This window comes from Cyphellophora europaea, assembly GCF_000365145.1.
Source record: "Cyphellophora europaea CBS 101466 unplaced genomic scaffold supercont1.2, whole genome shotgun sequence".
In the NCBI taxonomy this organism is placed as follows: domain Eukaryota; kingdom Fungi; phylum Ascomycota; class Eurotiomycetes; order Chaetothyriales; family Cyphellophoraceae; genus Cyphellophora; species Cyphellophora europaea.
In genome coordinates this window covers 2,845,237-2,858,898 of record NW_008481808.1, presented here as the reverse complement: position 1 = coordinate 2,858,898, position 13,662 = coordinate 2,845,237, and the positions used below count along the sequence as shown (strand labels likewise).

General features: G+C 53.6%; 6 protein-coding genes across 6 annotated transcripts; 4 read left to right on the top strand and 2 right to left on the bottom strand.

Annotated features, from left to right (window-relative positions):
• Positions 1–1,334: 1,334 nt before the first annotated feature.
• Positions 1,335–2,048, top strand: HMPREF1541_02594 (uncharacterized protein; the record flags this gene model as incomplete). Its single annotated transcript, XM_008716949.1, has 2 exons — positions 1,335–1,645; positions 1,697–2,048. 2 exons carry the CDS (start codon positions 1,335–1,337, stop codon positions 2,046–2,048), a joined length of 663 nt encoding a protein of 220 aa, XP_008715171.1.
• A 561-nt stretch (positions 2,049–2,609) lies between these two features.
• Positions 2,610–4,262, top strand: HMPREF1541_02593 (uncharacterized protein; the record flags this gene model as incomplete). Its single annotated transcript, XM_008716948.1, has 1 exon — positions 2,610–4,262. The coding sequence occupies one exon, from the start codon at positions 2,610–2,612 to the stop codon at positions 4,260–4,262; it is 1,653 nt and encodes a 550-aa protein (XP_008715170.1).
• Positions 4,263–4,577: 315 nt separating this feature from the next.
• On the bottom strand, positions 4,578–5,424 carry HMPREF1541_02592 (uncharacterized protein; the record flags this gene model as incomplete). Its single annotated transcript, XM_008716947.1, has 2 exons — positions 4,578–4,930; positions 5,031–5,424. The coding sequence occupies 2 exons, from the start codon at positions 5,422–5,424 to the stop codon at positions 4,578–4,580; spliced, it is 747 nt and encodes a 248-aa protein (XP_008715169.1).
• Positions 5,425–6,320: 896 nt separating this feature from the next.
• HMPREF1541_02591 (uncharacterized protein) lies at positions 6,321–8,378 on the bottom strand (the record flags this gene model as incomplete). Its single annotated transcript, XM_008716946.1, has 3 exons — positions 6,321–7,150; positions 7,270–8,303; positions 8,347–8,378. 3 exons carry the CDS (start codon positions 8,376–8,378, stop codon positions 6,321–6,323), a joined length of 1,896 nt encoding a protein of 631 aa, XP_008715168.1.
• An 888-nt stretch (positions 8,379–9,266) lies between these two features.
• On the top strand, positions 9,267–10,996 carry HMPREF1541_02590 (uncharacterized protein; the record flags this gene model as incomplete). Its single annotated transcript, XM_008716945.1, has 2 exons — positions 9,267–9,490; positions 9,535–10,996. The coding sequence occupies 2 exons, from the start codon at positions 9,267–9,269 to the stop codon at positions 10,994–10,996; spliced, it is 1,686 nt and encodes a 561-aa protein (XP_008715167.1).
• Positions 10,997–11,892: 896 nt separating this feature from the next.
• On the top strand, positions 11,893–13,218 carry HMPREF1541_02589 (uncharacterized protein; the record flags this gene model as incomplete). Its single annotated transcript, XM_008716944.1, has 1 exon — positions 11,893–13,218. One exon carries the CDS (start codon positions 11,893–11,895, stop codon positions 13,216–13,218), a length of 1,326 nt encoding a protein of 441 aa, XP_008715166.1.
• Positions 13,219–13,662: the final 444 nt, after the last annotated feature.

The following is a 13,662-nucleotide window of genomic DNA, read 5'->3' as shown; positions in this document are numbered from 1 at the left end:
TTTGCGACATTTGGATTTAAGGTTATGGAAGCATGGTTTCTGGCTTACAATGCAGCGTTCAGCTCGGCGTTGGGGAGAAATGATCTGTACACGACTTGAGGTCAGAGGGCTAGAACTTGAAAGCCGTTGCCACGGCATAGATCACTGGGTGTTCAACGGAGCGCTAGGCAAATACTACAGGGGTAGGAGTAGCAGCGTCATCGTTGCAGGTATTACAGTGTAGCTGTTCCAATATCTTAAGACACTCACTCTTGTTTCCCTCCACAAGCCGCCTCTTCAGCAAGTCTTCGGCTACAGGGCATAATGAGTATCAGTGCGTGGAGGCGGGAACGGCAACACCAAGGCCAAATAAAGCCACACCATGTATAGTCGCATATACTCGCAGTTCTGGCCGCACGTGCTCCAGGTTGAAAGCGTTGTTGAGACCATCGACATGCCCCATGAAGCCATGTGAGTGACAGCTGGGAAAAGGCTGCGGAGTTGAAGCCGCTGACGTCGGTCACGTGCCAGAACTGCACCGCCATCTTTAGCGCCGTCTTCCAGCTTGAAACCAGCTTGATGCGAGCGCGGATCTGCCAACTCTTTGCACCCTATCAATCCAACAGAACCCTGCGAGTACCAGGCGGTGCCTGTTTCTGCTCTCTGTAATTGGTGACTTTGATAGGTTTCTGCGTCACGCCGCAGCTGCGTACCGATACTCAAGCGAATCGACCTCACGGCGCGCGCTCGGGTTCTCGCCGGCGGCCTCGCCTATCGACTGGAATGGGCGTGGTTGACAGTTTTTCAAGCGATGTTCTAGGGCCCTCGTGCCTGTCCCTGAAATGGATGCGGCCGCGGGTGTGGTAAGCTGAGAATAGATATCCAGGTTGGTGTCGTGAATCTGTTCAATCTCTTAATACTACTTCGTGCTTCGGCCGTGTTCCTCACTTCTGTTCCGCTGCAAATACAGCATTCACAGCTCATCTCAATCAACAGTCGTGCTCTAGGGGCCGTTCTACCTGTTCACTTCTGTGACATGAAGGGACTTAATAATTTTGTCGAGAAGGGACGGGAGTCGCTGTACATTGGTCATCATGAGCAAGCTCCAGCCCCTCCTGCAAAGTCAGTCCCTACGAGGCCAAATACGGTGTTTACTGTCTTTTCGGAGCCTGGGTCTGTAGAGACGAATATTCGACGGACTGACACAACGGCCACCTCGAGTTCCAAAGCGAAGTTACCGCGACCTCCACTGACTCGAGTTCCAACCACACAGACTAAATAGTATGTCATCACGAAGTGTGCAGTCCTAGGCCAAGCACATGTCTGTCAAGAGATTGTTGCTGACGAGATATAGTATGGCAATGCTGCTTCATCTGGACCGAATACCAAGGCTCCACAACATCCTCGCCGCCGCATTTGGCTGGATTCTACTCGCCGGCTTTCTCGTCATTCCAGGAACTTTCACAGCTCTCCAGAAGAGCGAAGCTTACCAGGCTGCCAATGACAATGAGGCCTCGCAAGTTGCAAACACCGTCGTTAAGTCTATCGACAATGTGCCGTTAGTCTACGTCAGTGCCTTCCTGAGTGGTATCGGAGCGCTCGGCTGCATTTGGCTCTGGCTTCGATGGAGGAAGAATTACGTGTGGCTGATCAACCGAGTCTTTCTGTTCGTGCACTATCTTTTCAACCACTATGTGACTTGCTGACTGTGCGGTAGGCCCACGCTGATGAGTTCATTAGCCGGCGTCCTTTCTACCGTTGTCAATGTCTATTCCGCCCAGGAGGGTGTATGGTCAGTGACGGCAAAGATCGCCGCCATAGTTACCGGAAGCTGCGCAGGCGTGTCTCTTGCTCTTTTCTGCCTTTACAACTTCTGGGCGCTGAAAGGAATAAAGAAGCGGCACGAGGAGGAGTTCCCGGAAGAGCTCAAGTACCAGGACACCCAGAGGAGCGGGAAATCTGATAGTGCAAGCAAGCGAGCAGAGAAGCAGAAGAACCGAGAAAGCTTGGTGGAAAAGGTAAAGAGAAAGGCGCACGAACCACCGATACAGCCAGGGAGTGTCGTTTGATATTAGAGCACAGAAACCTTCAACATTCATACTATTTGGTAGAATTTAGACACATCCAGTCTACGACAACTAAATGTTCCAACTTACAGTCGCAATTGCCAGGCCTCTATGAGATGTGGACCCTCCTGCGTACGTGCGTTTTCGCCGGAACCTCCCAGGAGAAGGAGTGACTTAGTCAGGCCAATTCTTCTTCAGCTCACTGCGACCTCCCACTCTATTCTTCAACACCTTGTATTCGTCCTAATATCCTTTAGTATCATTAAATTGCTCATTCAATGCCCTCTGTCGCCAAAAAGACCACCGATTCCTCTCGCAAGTCTCGGCGGCGTGAGCGTCACGTTCTGCGAAGATCCCGCACTGGCGTGCTCTTCCCAACCGATCCGACCCATCCTGGGCATCGTCTCGCTCGCAAGAAGCAGATCAGAGACTTGAGCTTTGGTCTCGACAACTGCTTTGAGGCCTGCTAGGAGCATGGCTACCATCAGGATCCAGATATACACGTAGGCAGCAATGTCATCCACGATGGTTTGCGAGCTCCTCCCTTGTCGATTCCGACTAAGTATGGCAGTAAATCCCTACGAAGTCCTCAATCACGACTTGTCGCCCCCACCAACGACACCAAACAGCGAAGTCACCTTTACATATCCTCCGCCATGCCACCTCAATGACTCCGATCCAAAAGCCCATCTCAGATCTACTCACCCTCCACGTCCAGGTCGACATTCACCGCAACTTGCCGCACCCGAGGTTATTGTGCCGAGTCCCCCTGATCGATCACGGTCGCCTCGATATCCTTCCATCCCCAACTCGCCACCATTGACTTCCCAAGCCAAGTCTCCTGTCCTCTCATGGTCGCCGCTGCTACCTTCGATTCCTAACTCCCCACCCGGGCTTACTCAAGTTCGACTGCCAGATGATGATGCGGTCCTTCACATTGATGAATCGGACGATATTCCTCTTGAGCTTGCACCCAACCTCAATAGCGTCCACATTCCAAGTCCTCTGCTGCACCACCAACGCAGTCATGAACTGTTCACGCTGCCCAATGACAGTCTGGAGGACGAACGTATCAGTGCGTTCCTCTTAACATGTGACCTAAACACGGTTGAAGCTGGTGTCCCAAGCTGCGATGCTGGCAGTCTCGTTTTTGAAGAAGCCGGAAAGCACGATAGCTCCGCTCCAACCCTGCTGTGCTCCATGGAGAGATCAGTCTGTCAGATCGCAAGACAGTTCTGCAACGTCCCTCGGCTGCCCTGGCTCATTCCATCAGACTGGGGAGTCGCGGAACTTCCGCCATCTGAAGCATCTACCTCTGGTCTATGTGGCTTTGAGGCCTCAAGCAACCCGACATCAGTATTCTGCAATGCAGAGCAGGACCCATCGGCTTCGAAGGCAACTGTTCCAAACACCAGAACTGGCTTACAAGACATCTGCGGTGTCGACTGTGAGCTAATCTTCCCAACCCTGCCTGACACGTTGGAAAGGGGAAACACAGATCGACTCACACGGAAGGAATCTAGTATAGGGTTCCTCAAAGATGTGTTTGTCGACGACGATCCCGAGACGACCGAACGAAGGTGGGACTCTTTCGAGGCTACCATTTGTAGACCCCAAGATTCGTACCAGTTGTCGAACTGGGTGATATCTCCTTCAGAATGCCTCGGCGCTCGACTTGACACTAGATCACATCGATCTACTGTCTTGCCCGCGGAGACTGTCGACTTTGCAGCGTGTGCGACACCTGATTGTATGGCTCTTGTCCCTGCCAGGCTGTACCAATATCAGTATCTTGGTTGGCCGAAGTGGCAGGTGGACTACCGCGAAAGTCGCTGGCCCATCCTTGGAACACCTCTTCTCGGAGCGAAAGTACCTGACCCCGACAACTTTTCTCTGTGGCTCAAGAACCTTGGACTAGACAGGAGCCATAATGAGCATTACCCCGTTCCCTCGATAGAAGAGTCAGTCGAAAGCTTGGGCCTCGCCGACGTTTTCGATGAAGATGCACCAGATGCCCGTCTTCCGATAGACGGCCCTTTCCCGGACCATCTCTCGAGCCTGGAGTTAACGTCTGTCCATAGCTCTGAAGTTGAGAACAGTGTTTCTGGATACGAGAGCATCACCGAGATCGAACATGAAGATGCTGCTTTGAGTGAAGATGACTGGGCTGACTTCGAGTGGGATAACGAACCAGAATGGACCAAGGGCAGGCATTAACCTGGGAGCATATTGATGACTGGGATAACTCAGCGGCTTCGGATGAGGTGCACGAGCGCCGGTGGTGAGACGAATATAGGTCCGATGCGACATCATACTGTAGGTGAATGCAGCGGTCATAAAATTGCTGATGGTCAATATTTTACGTTCACAATGCGTGTGAGATGCTACTCTTGGTCATAATCTGTACGCCCCCTGAACGAGAACCTATACCGTATGAGAATGCATCCGACGTGTTGAGAAAATTTGTGTTGCGAATCATCGATACTTTTGTCGCATCATACTTCAAGACTTGCAATGCCGCCGCCGCCGCCTTCAGTCGTCATCGTCTCTCATCATTGCGTTGGCAATCGCCTTCGCCTCGTGGAGATCATCGTTATCATAGAACTTGAGCCCGTACGAGATCATGAAGTTCTCGGAGTTCTTGTAATTCTTTTCAATCCAGTCGAGCTGTTTGTGTGTGAAGTTGTAGTCGGCCTGGTGGCCGGTGAAGTCGAATTCGGAACCTTCTTCGTCGTCTTCGCCATCCTCGTCCTCATCCTGCATCAATGCACGGAGGATCTGGCGGCCGTCCTCACGACGCTCGTCTTTGTAGATGCTGAGACCTTGGGTCATGAGAAACTTGAGCTCGCTGCCGTAGTGCTTCTTGAGGAAGGCCTTCTCGGCGTCTGTATAGTGGTCGTCGTTGCTTGAAGGCTGCCCGTTCTGTGCACTACTGGTAGAAGCCCCGGTGTTCTCTCGAGCTTGCTGAAATAGGAAATTGGCCACTTTCTGTCTCTCCTCCGCGGGCCAGAGTAGCCGATAGCGAGAGCCATTTCTTGACCCTCGCCCACCCGCATGATTGACGGCCCCAAAGGTCGAAGGTCCGGGGTGTCTCTCTCAGCTTGATGCCGAACAATCTCTTGTTTGGATCGAAGAATGCCACATTCTTGCCATTCTGATCCTTGATGGTCCCCAAGAACTTGTCGGTGAAATGGGTCATCACACTGTATCCTTGGTGAAAGATAGGATGGCCAATCCCATGGCACAAGGCGTTGGGCACATGCAACACATTGTCGAGGATCAATGAGCCATGGGCAGCGGTTCCGGATAGGTTTGGCGAACGCTTAGTTGGGATTTCGACAGTTCCTATGCCGATGACATCCAGGAGGTCGCCTGGCATGGCGGGGCTGCCGGCGGTGACTTTGGAGGAGATCGGAGTGTATGTCTTGAACTAGTCGCCGTCCTTTGCTACACTATAACTATCGTCAGCGATTTGGTTCGTGATGAGGCTAGGGGAGGGGAGGAGGGGCGCACCTACTGAACATTGGCGCCGTTGAGCCACACCCAGTCAGGGCACAGTCTTGGAGATTGTGAGTCAGACACGATCGATGGCTAAGGTAGCTTGTCGATCACAACGATGGCAGGGACTCAAGCCAATTCTAGCTCCTCCGGAATCTCAGAAAGTAGGTCTGAGCTTCTTGTGCAATGGTGGGACCTACGTAGTAAACTCTGCTGAGTCAGCAGCTCTTGTCACGGGCGCAGGAATGATTCGGCCAGCTTCAAGGTCAGATGAGATAAAGGAGTGAGAGAATTGACAGGTGCCCAAGATGGGTTGATATAGCATACCTCACTCTGATTTGTAGCAAACATCGGACAAAGAGATCACGTGATGTGGTTGAGTCGCTCGGGTGGTGTTCGGGACCGTATATATTACTCCGCGCCTGGTACGTAGTCGTATAATTTATATCTCTTTTTCGCACGCACGATCAAGTCCCACACTCGGCTCAACTACCTCAACTCGGCGCGATGTCGACGCTTGTTAACGTATTGCATTACAGCACCTGGCTGGAATCTGTGCACTTCCATCGGCCGCTCCATGGGCTGGACACGCGGCCCTCTGATCAAACACTACATCGTAGAAGCCTTCGGCACCTACAAGCCCTGCAGGCAACGCGAGCGATGGTGCCAAGACCTTTACTGCCTGAAAATCCAACGCGCGAGCAGAGCAATCGTAGCGCTAAATCGGCACAGTCTGGCGCTCTTTCTTGGGGTTTTATCGTTTCCCCGAAACTATGCCTACTGCTGCTCTGTATGTCCGGTATCATTGATCCCAATACCTGTATATCCAAAGTCGATATCTGGTGAGAAGTAAGTCGGAACCTGAAAATCGCTGCCGCCAGTAGAACTGGCCTCCTCATTCATGTAGTGGAGTATCTCCCATGTGGCAGGGTCGCGAAATGCGTTGGGCATTCCATAGTCGTACAAATCGCTGAACGCTCGGTCAAGCTGGGTGTAGGAGGCATCGAGCGCTTGCCAATCTTCTTGCCGTTGGGCTGCCATGTTTGACTGAGGGTTGAAGGTTAGCTCTGCTGTGTCGACGAGGTCGCTAGGGGCTGCTTCGAGCACATTTTGTGGGTGCAGCGATGTAGGAAGAGTGCTAGTGCTCGATTGACCTCCGGGACGTGGTCCTTGGTCCGTGTCCGCCGTAGAGGGACGATCACGCCCATAATTAGTGCCGATCCTTTCTGAACTTTTGTTCAGCTTGTGTTGTGCTGTTTCATAACGCGAAAGAACTTTGACCAGGCGCTTGGCCAGACGTGCAATGCCTTTAGCGCTAGTCCAACGGCGGCTTAGTACATCTAAGGCCTCGCAGCAACGATTGAGGTTCTGGAGGGTAGTGTCGAGTGTCTCTTGTTTATCGCTGAATGCTCGATAGATCATCGTCGTGGACATTGACATTGCATATGGAATTACTGGGAGGGGAGGCAGGTTGTCGTTTCCTGCTGAGGAAATGATTTCGAGAATCCGCTTTGCCGAGGCGAGACGTCGGTTATAGTGGACCGTGGCAGGTCCGCTGTATTTGCAGGACAGCATCGCGGCGATGTGATACGAGACCTCAAGGTACGCTAAGCTGTTGTTAGGATACATGACGTAAGACGATGGGACAGCTTGCCTCGATGTGCGCTGTGGAAGTTGCCGAGAAGCGCATCAGATGTTATATCAGAGAAGGAGGGAAAGTTGTGACAGTCATCTTCTCTTGCGGTTGAGCTAGCTTTGTAGACCTTAGTTGCCTTGATCATGAGATCACCTAGTTTTAGAGAGACGTCCATGACCTGCGATCTGTAGCTCTCCTCCTTGCTGGCGATTCGCTCGATGGATATATCGCTATCGTCAATTATGAATGGTGCTGCTCCCTGGACTGGTTTGTTCAAGCGATCGAGATTGCGCAAGGTCCACCACAGATAGTCGCACTGTTCCTGGTCCGTGTTGCCAGGTATCTTCCATTGCAAAGACAACGCCCAGGCCTCATTGATTGCTTGTGAGAGCTGGCCGGAAGCACGGTCCATGCCGGCCAGGCCGTCGTTGTGTAGATGCATCAGAGCTAGAACCTGAATCTTGGTGATTCGGTCGAGCTCAAGCTCTGCCTTGACAGCTGCGTCTAGGCCTGTGAATAAACTGGTTGCGAAGTCGAGAGGCGGCAGAACTGGTCCATCGGCGCGCAACCTCAGGAACGGAGCAGCCTGTTTGGCCTTGGAAATGACGAGGCAGATAGCTCGCACCAAGCATGAGGAAGCTTTGTCGTTGCTGTGCTCGCGATAGACTCGGGCAGCATCAACAACAGGAATGAGATCATCGAGAAGGGATACGTAGATGGGCAGAAGAGCATCTACCGTAGTCTTTGGCAAATCATACACCGCACCTACTTCCTCTAGATACCTCTGGTAGTGTTCGGAGCGCTGCTGGGGGGCTGTTCGTCGCCTGTGTCGCTTGTACCAATTCAACTGGCGGCGTGCTCTGTGCGCAGAAGTGGGACTTTGAGCGCCTGCCTGTGCGAAGCCTCGTAGCCAGTGCGAGGGGATGGGATTTGGTTCAGGCTGTTCAACAGTGGCAATTGGTTCTGGACCACTCGAAAGTGCCGCCAGGACCGATTCCGGGTTATAATCACTGACACGGCCTCCCCCGGGCGTTGACTCTCGAGTGTTGACCTGGGCCCGCTGGGGCGAATCCAGCAATGCTTTGTCATGTTCATGGTAGCACTTTTTCTTCTTGAATCGGCAGCTTGAGCAGGGTAGAGCAGCATTCTGTTAGTGTACGGACGCACATTTCTAATGAGCTTTGCATGGAGAGACTCATCTTGTGACGTGCGCTTCCGAACTGGTGCATCGGAAGATTGCCATACCAACTCCATGCGGCCCACGCTCTTGTTGGACAGTCTGTCAGAGCGGCATCGACTTGCATTGAATGCTTCAGAATTGCCTTGACTGCGTCGGGAAGATCCGACCTCTATAAAGCAACGAGTCAATGGTGGTCGGCAACCCCCGATCCGGAGTCGCGCCGAGCGGGCGGCAGTTGTGCGTTTGCGGGGAAGATGCCGACCCAAAGAGGGCAATCCTCATGCACATCCATCATCTGTTACATTGCTACCTTACCAGGGGAGTCGACCAGACCACCTGTGCACTTGCTTTCAAAGTCCGGTGGGCGTGGTCCCTGCCACCTGCCACCTGCCTTGCCAAGAGAGCAGAGGAAGGCAAAGGCCAAAATCCTTGCTACAAAGCTGTCAAGTTACACAAACGGATCTGCCACACCCCAATCATCTGGTACAGATAATGCTTCGATGCGCACTTTGTTGTGCCACTCACACACGAGCCGTCGCACGGTCGCGTGGCTCTGATGGCATTCGTCGCGCTGAAGTCACCACAGCAGGTACAGTGTCCGAAAAACTTGATGCCGGAGAGGCTTGCCCGAAAACGCTCAGCCTGCGATGGCTAGCCGCGATCCCCACGGGGTAATGCAACATCCCCAGCCATGTGGGTGTACAGTCGCCTAACCGAGTGGCCAACTCTTGTCGTCCATGTGGTCCCCACGCCCGACATACCGACCAGAATGGGGTTTAGGATTCGCGCACCGCTGAGCCTGATCCACGGCGGTGACACCAACATTGGTCAATAAGTATGTCCATATCTCCCGACGGTCTGACATCCAAGCCATCCGCATCACCATCAAATCATCAAGACTCGCAGCATGACCGCCGCCAATCACGACAAAGTAGGCTCGCATCATGTCGAGAGTCTTGATAAAGTCGACAGTGTGAGTAGCGAGCCCACCAAGGATCGAGCCAACCTCGCCGAGGATGCCCTCCTTGCAACTGAGGATGAACACAACACCACCTTCTTGCAGGCCCTCAAGCGCTATCCCAAGGCTTGCGCTTGGTCAGGGGTCGTGAGCTTGTGCATTATCATGGACGGGTCAGTAAGCACCCATACGTTTGGATCTCACTGACGTGCTCTAGGTATGACACTGCATTGATGGGTAGCTTGTTTGCCTTTCCCGCGTTCCAGCAGAGATATGGCCATGAAAGCTCTCCCGGAAAATACCAGCTGGATCCCCGTTGGCAGATGGCTTTGGGTATGATTACTGGGGTGGGAAATATCTTCGGCATCTGGCTCAACGCAACCCTCACCGAACGCTTCGGCCATAAAAAGATCCTTATCGCAGCCATGATTGCGCTCACCGGCCTGATATCCATTCAATTTACCGCACCGAGCGTGGAACAACTGTTCGTTGGACAGATCTTATGTGGTGTCCCATGGGGTATGTTCACTACCCTCGCCCCTGCATTTTCATCCGAGGTCGCGCCCCTCGTGTTGCGCAGCTACCTAGAGACTTGGATTGTTTGCTGCTGGGGCATTGGCCAGTTTTTCTCCTTCGCCGTCATCTTCAGTCTGAACACCCGCATGGATCAATGGGCCTATCGCATCCCCTTTGCTGTGCAATGGGTTTGGCCTGTCCTGATACTGCCCATTGTGATTTTCTGTCCAGAAAGTCCTTGGTGGTTGGTTCGGAAAGGTCGTGAGGAGCAAGCATTGAAGTCCATAATGCGACTGTCGTCGGCTCAGAACAAGGAGATTGCACAGGAAAAGGCCAAGAAGGCCTTGGCCCTCATGATCGAAACCAACAACCTCGAAAAGGACATCGACAAAGGTACATCGTACTGGTCCTGCTTCACTGGCACCGACAGGAGGCGGACAGAAATTGCCGCGGCTTCTTGGGGCATCCAGGTCACATCAGGGTTTGTGATTCAAGGTTACGCAACATACTGGTTCCAGCAGGCAGGACTGAGCCCCAACGACTCCTTCAAGATGACGCTCGGCATCGGCGGCATCCATCTCGTCTGCAATCTGGCCTCGGCAGCACTCAGTGGAAACTATGGCCGCCGAAAGCTGTTCCTTTGGGGGCTTGCTGTCTTGGCAGCTCTCATGTTCTTGATCGGTTTTCTTGCCCTGGCCCGCCAGACTGCTGGCTTTGGATATGCATTGTCCGCAATATACCTACTCTGGTTTGGCATCTGGTGCCTCACGATCGGTCCTCTACCTTATGTCATCAACGGTGAGGTGTCCAGTACCCGGCTCCGCTCAAAAACAATCGCCATTGCCCGAGGCACGTATCTAATTCTGGGTGTGATCAACTCCACCGTCAGCCCTTACATCCTGAACCCAGACGCTGGCGACTGGAAGGGCAGGACAGGTCTGCTCACTGGTGGACTTACTGTGCTGTCACTTGCATGGGCATGGTTTAGACTTCCAGAGACGGGTGGTCGGACCTTTGAGGAGCTTGACATTCTATTCACCGAGAAGAATTTGTCGGCCAGAAACTTCAGCAAAGCCGTCATCCATCGCGAAGGGACCACCGTCAGAGTCAGTGGACCTCACGTACGGGAAGGTGAGTACCATATCAGAGCAACCACGGCGTAGCAATGTGTACGGCAGTGGATAGAAACGGGATAGAAACGGGCCACGAAGAGGACTCTTCCTACGTAAGAAGCGCACGGGAGAATGACAACACTCACCTGAAGACTGAGGAAGATCGGTCGGTATCATTGCGTTGGACAGAGAGCAGCTACGCTCGCTGCACTACAGAGTATTCCAACCCACATATAAATGAGAGCACAAGCTGGCTGTCTGGTTCTGGGAAAGGACCCAAGCAGTTTTATACCACGCTGTAACAATTCCCGGGGTCATTCAGCTTCTATCTGCAAAAGCATTTGGCATTTCTTATTAATGCTCGAGAGTCAGTCCGTAGACGTTAGGATATGGAACTGTCACTCCAGAAGGTTGTAGAGCAGCACACTCACACACATCCCACCTGGACGACTCGCAGAGCATCCACCTTGGCCACTTCAAAATCCAGTCCGAAGCACTGTGCCGTATCGAGACAGAGCCCGAGCAACATGAGCTAGACTCCACCCAGTACACCTGGCATTTAACCGCGCGCAGGCGGGACATTCCCTAGACGGGGTCGGCAACCTCCCAGCTCCCCCTTCCGAGTCTCCAGAGGACATCCTGCATCCCGTTGGAGTTGTGCAGGCAAACGTGGCGTCTTATGTCTTGACATAGGACGTCTCATTTGTGGTTGAACGATCCAATCCACCGCTGCTGGTGGAACGAGGTGCACAGGATTCTCCATTTGATGCGTGTACGATGGGGTTCATTGCACGGGCTTGAGATGTCTGACGCCCTGATACAAGCCAACAGCCTGTATATAACCGCGGCAAAGAGCCCATTCGCCTGCATTCAACCACGTAGAGCACCTCGACACCTTGTGGATCGTTCTTCACCCTCAGTATCCCTTCCCCCCTCATCCGCACAATATGGGTTCCGTCCAGCTCAAACGCTACGCCATCGTCGGCTGCGGCGTCCGCTCTTCCTTCTATTACAGCAGTATCCTGAATGACCACAGCGATGTTGCCACCCTCGTCGGCCTGTGCGACACCAATCAAACCCGCATGAACGCCGCCAATGATCGAATAGTCGAGCTCGGCGGCTCGCGACTGCCTACTTACAAAGAAAGCGACTTCGACAAGATGGTGGCCGAGCAGCAGCCCGACGTCGTCATCGTGACCACCATCGACAAATTCCACCATGTCTACTGTATTCGGGCGCTGGAACTGGGCTGCGATGCCATCACGGAGAAGCCTCTGACCATTGACGAGGAGAAGCTGCAGGCCATGATCGATGCCGAGAAGCGGACGGGCAAGCAGATCCGTGTGCTCTTCAACTACCGCTATGCGCCACACCACACCAAGATCCGCGAGCTCATTGCCTCGGACACCATTGGGGAGATCGCGACCGTGCATATGGACTGGATCCTGGACTGTGCGCACGGTAGCGATTTCATGAGGCGCTGGCACCGCGACAAGGCCAACAGCGGCGGCATCCAGATGCACAAGTCCATCCACCACTTTGACCTGGTGCACTTCTGGATGGACACCGAACCCGTGCTCGTCTACTGTCTGGGCGACCTGCGTTTCTACGGACGGGAGAACGCGGAGCGACGCGGTGTCAAGAACCTGGGCGAGCGCTACCTCAACAACGACGAGGCCAAGAGCGACCCCTTCGCCATCAATATCGAGAAGAATGCCCAGCTGAAGAAACTGTACCTCGAGGCCGAGCACGAGGACGGCTACATCCGCGACCGCAACTGCTTCGCCGATGGCATCTCCATCGAGGACAACCTGTCCATGATCATCAAGTACAGCAACCGCGCCGTGATGACGTACAACACGTACGCGTACGCGCCTTGGGAGGGCTACCGCTGCGTCTTCAATGGCAGCAAGGGTCGCATCGAGATCAACGTTGTCGAGGGCGGGTACTCGGCCGGTGGCGAGGCGGTTACCAATCAGGGCCTGGGCGACCTGGAGAAGAACTACATCCAAGGCGGCGTCGAGCAGACCAAGATTGTCGTATACCCACTGTGGGACAAGCCGTACGTGGTAGACGTTGAGAAGGGGTCTGGTGGCCACGGTGGCGGCGATCCAGTGCTGCTCGAGGACGTGCTGGTGGGCAAGAAGGAGGATCAGTTCAAGCGCGCAGCCTACCTGCGAGCTGGTGGTAATGCAGTGCTGGTAGGCGTTGGCGCCAACCATTCGATGAAGAGCGGATTACCCATCAAAGTGCAGGAGTTGGTCAAGTGGTAGACGTCCAGCCGTATTGAGTGAGGGAGGGCTGCCCAGCGCAGCTTCATTCTCCGTAGCATCTGTAGGACTCCAAACGGTGAGTGAGGAAGAGCGTCTGAGGCCTGTGCCACCGCTTCTAATAAATCCATTCCTTCACGTTCCTGATGAGGACTGTATCGGAATGTTCGACTCGGAAGGAATCGTTGATAGAGTCACACGGAGGGCACCACAGTTTCTCGTCTGAATGGCAGGGGTTCATGATATTGTTGTCAGGAGGACCCCGTCGTTGATCTGGCCTCTTCACGGCTTCGATCCTGTACACTTGCGAAGGGTAAGGCAGCGCTCGACATTTCGTGGAACTGCTCATCTTCTGGGCCAAAAGGTTTGACGACGATAGGGTGTTGTTGACGGCTGGTTGTTGGCAGCCTGCCATGTATATACATCTGTGGGCTGGCTCTTTTATGA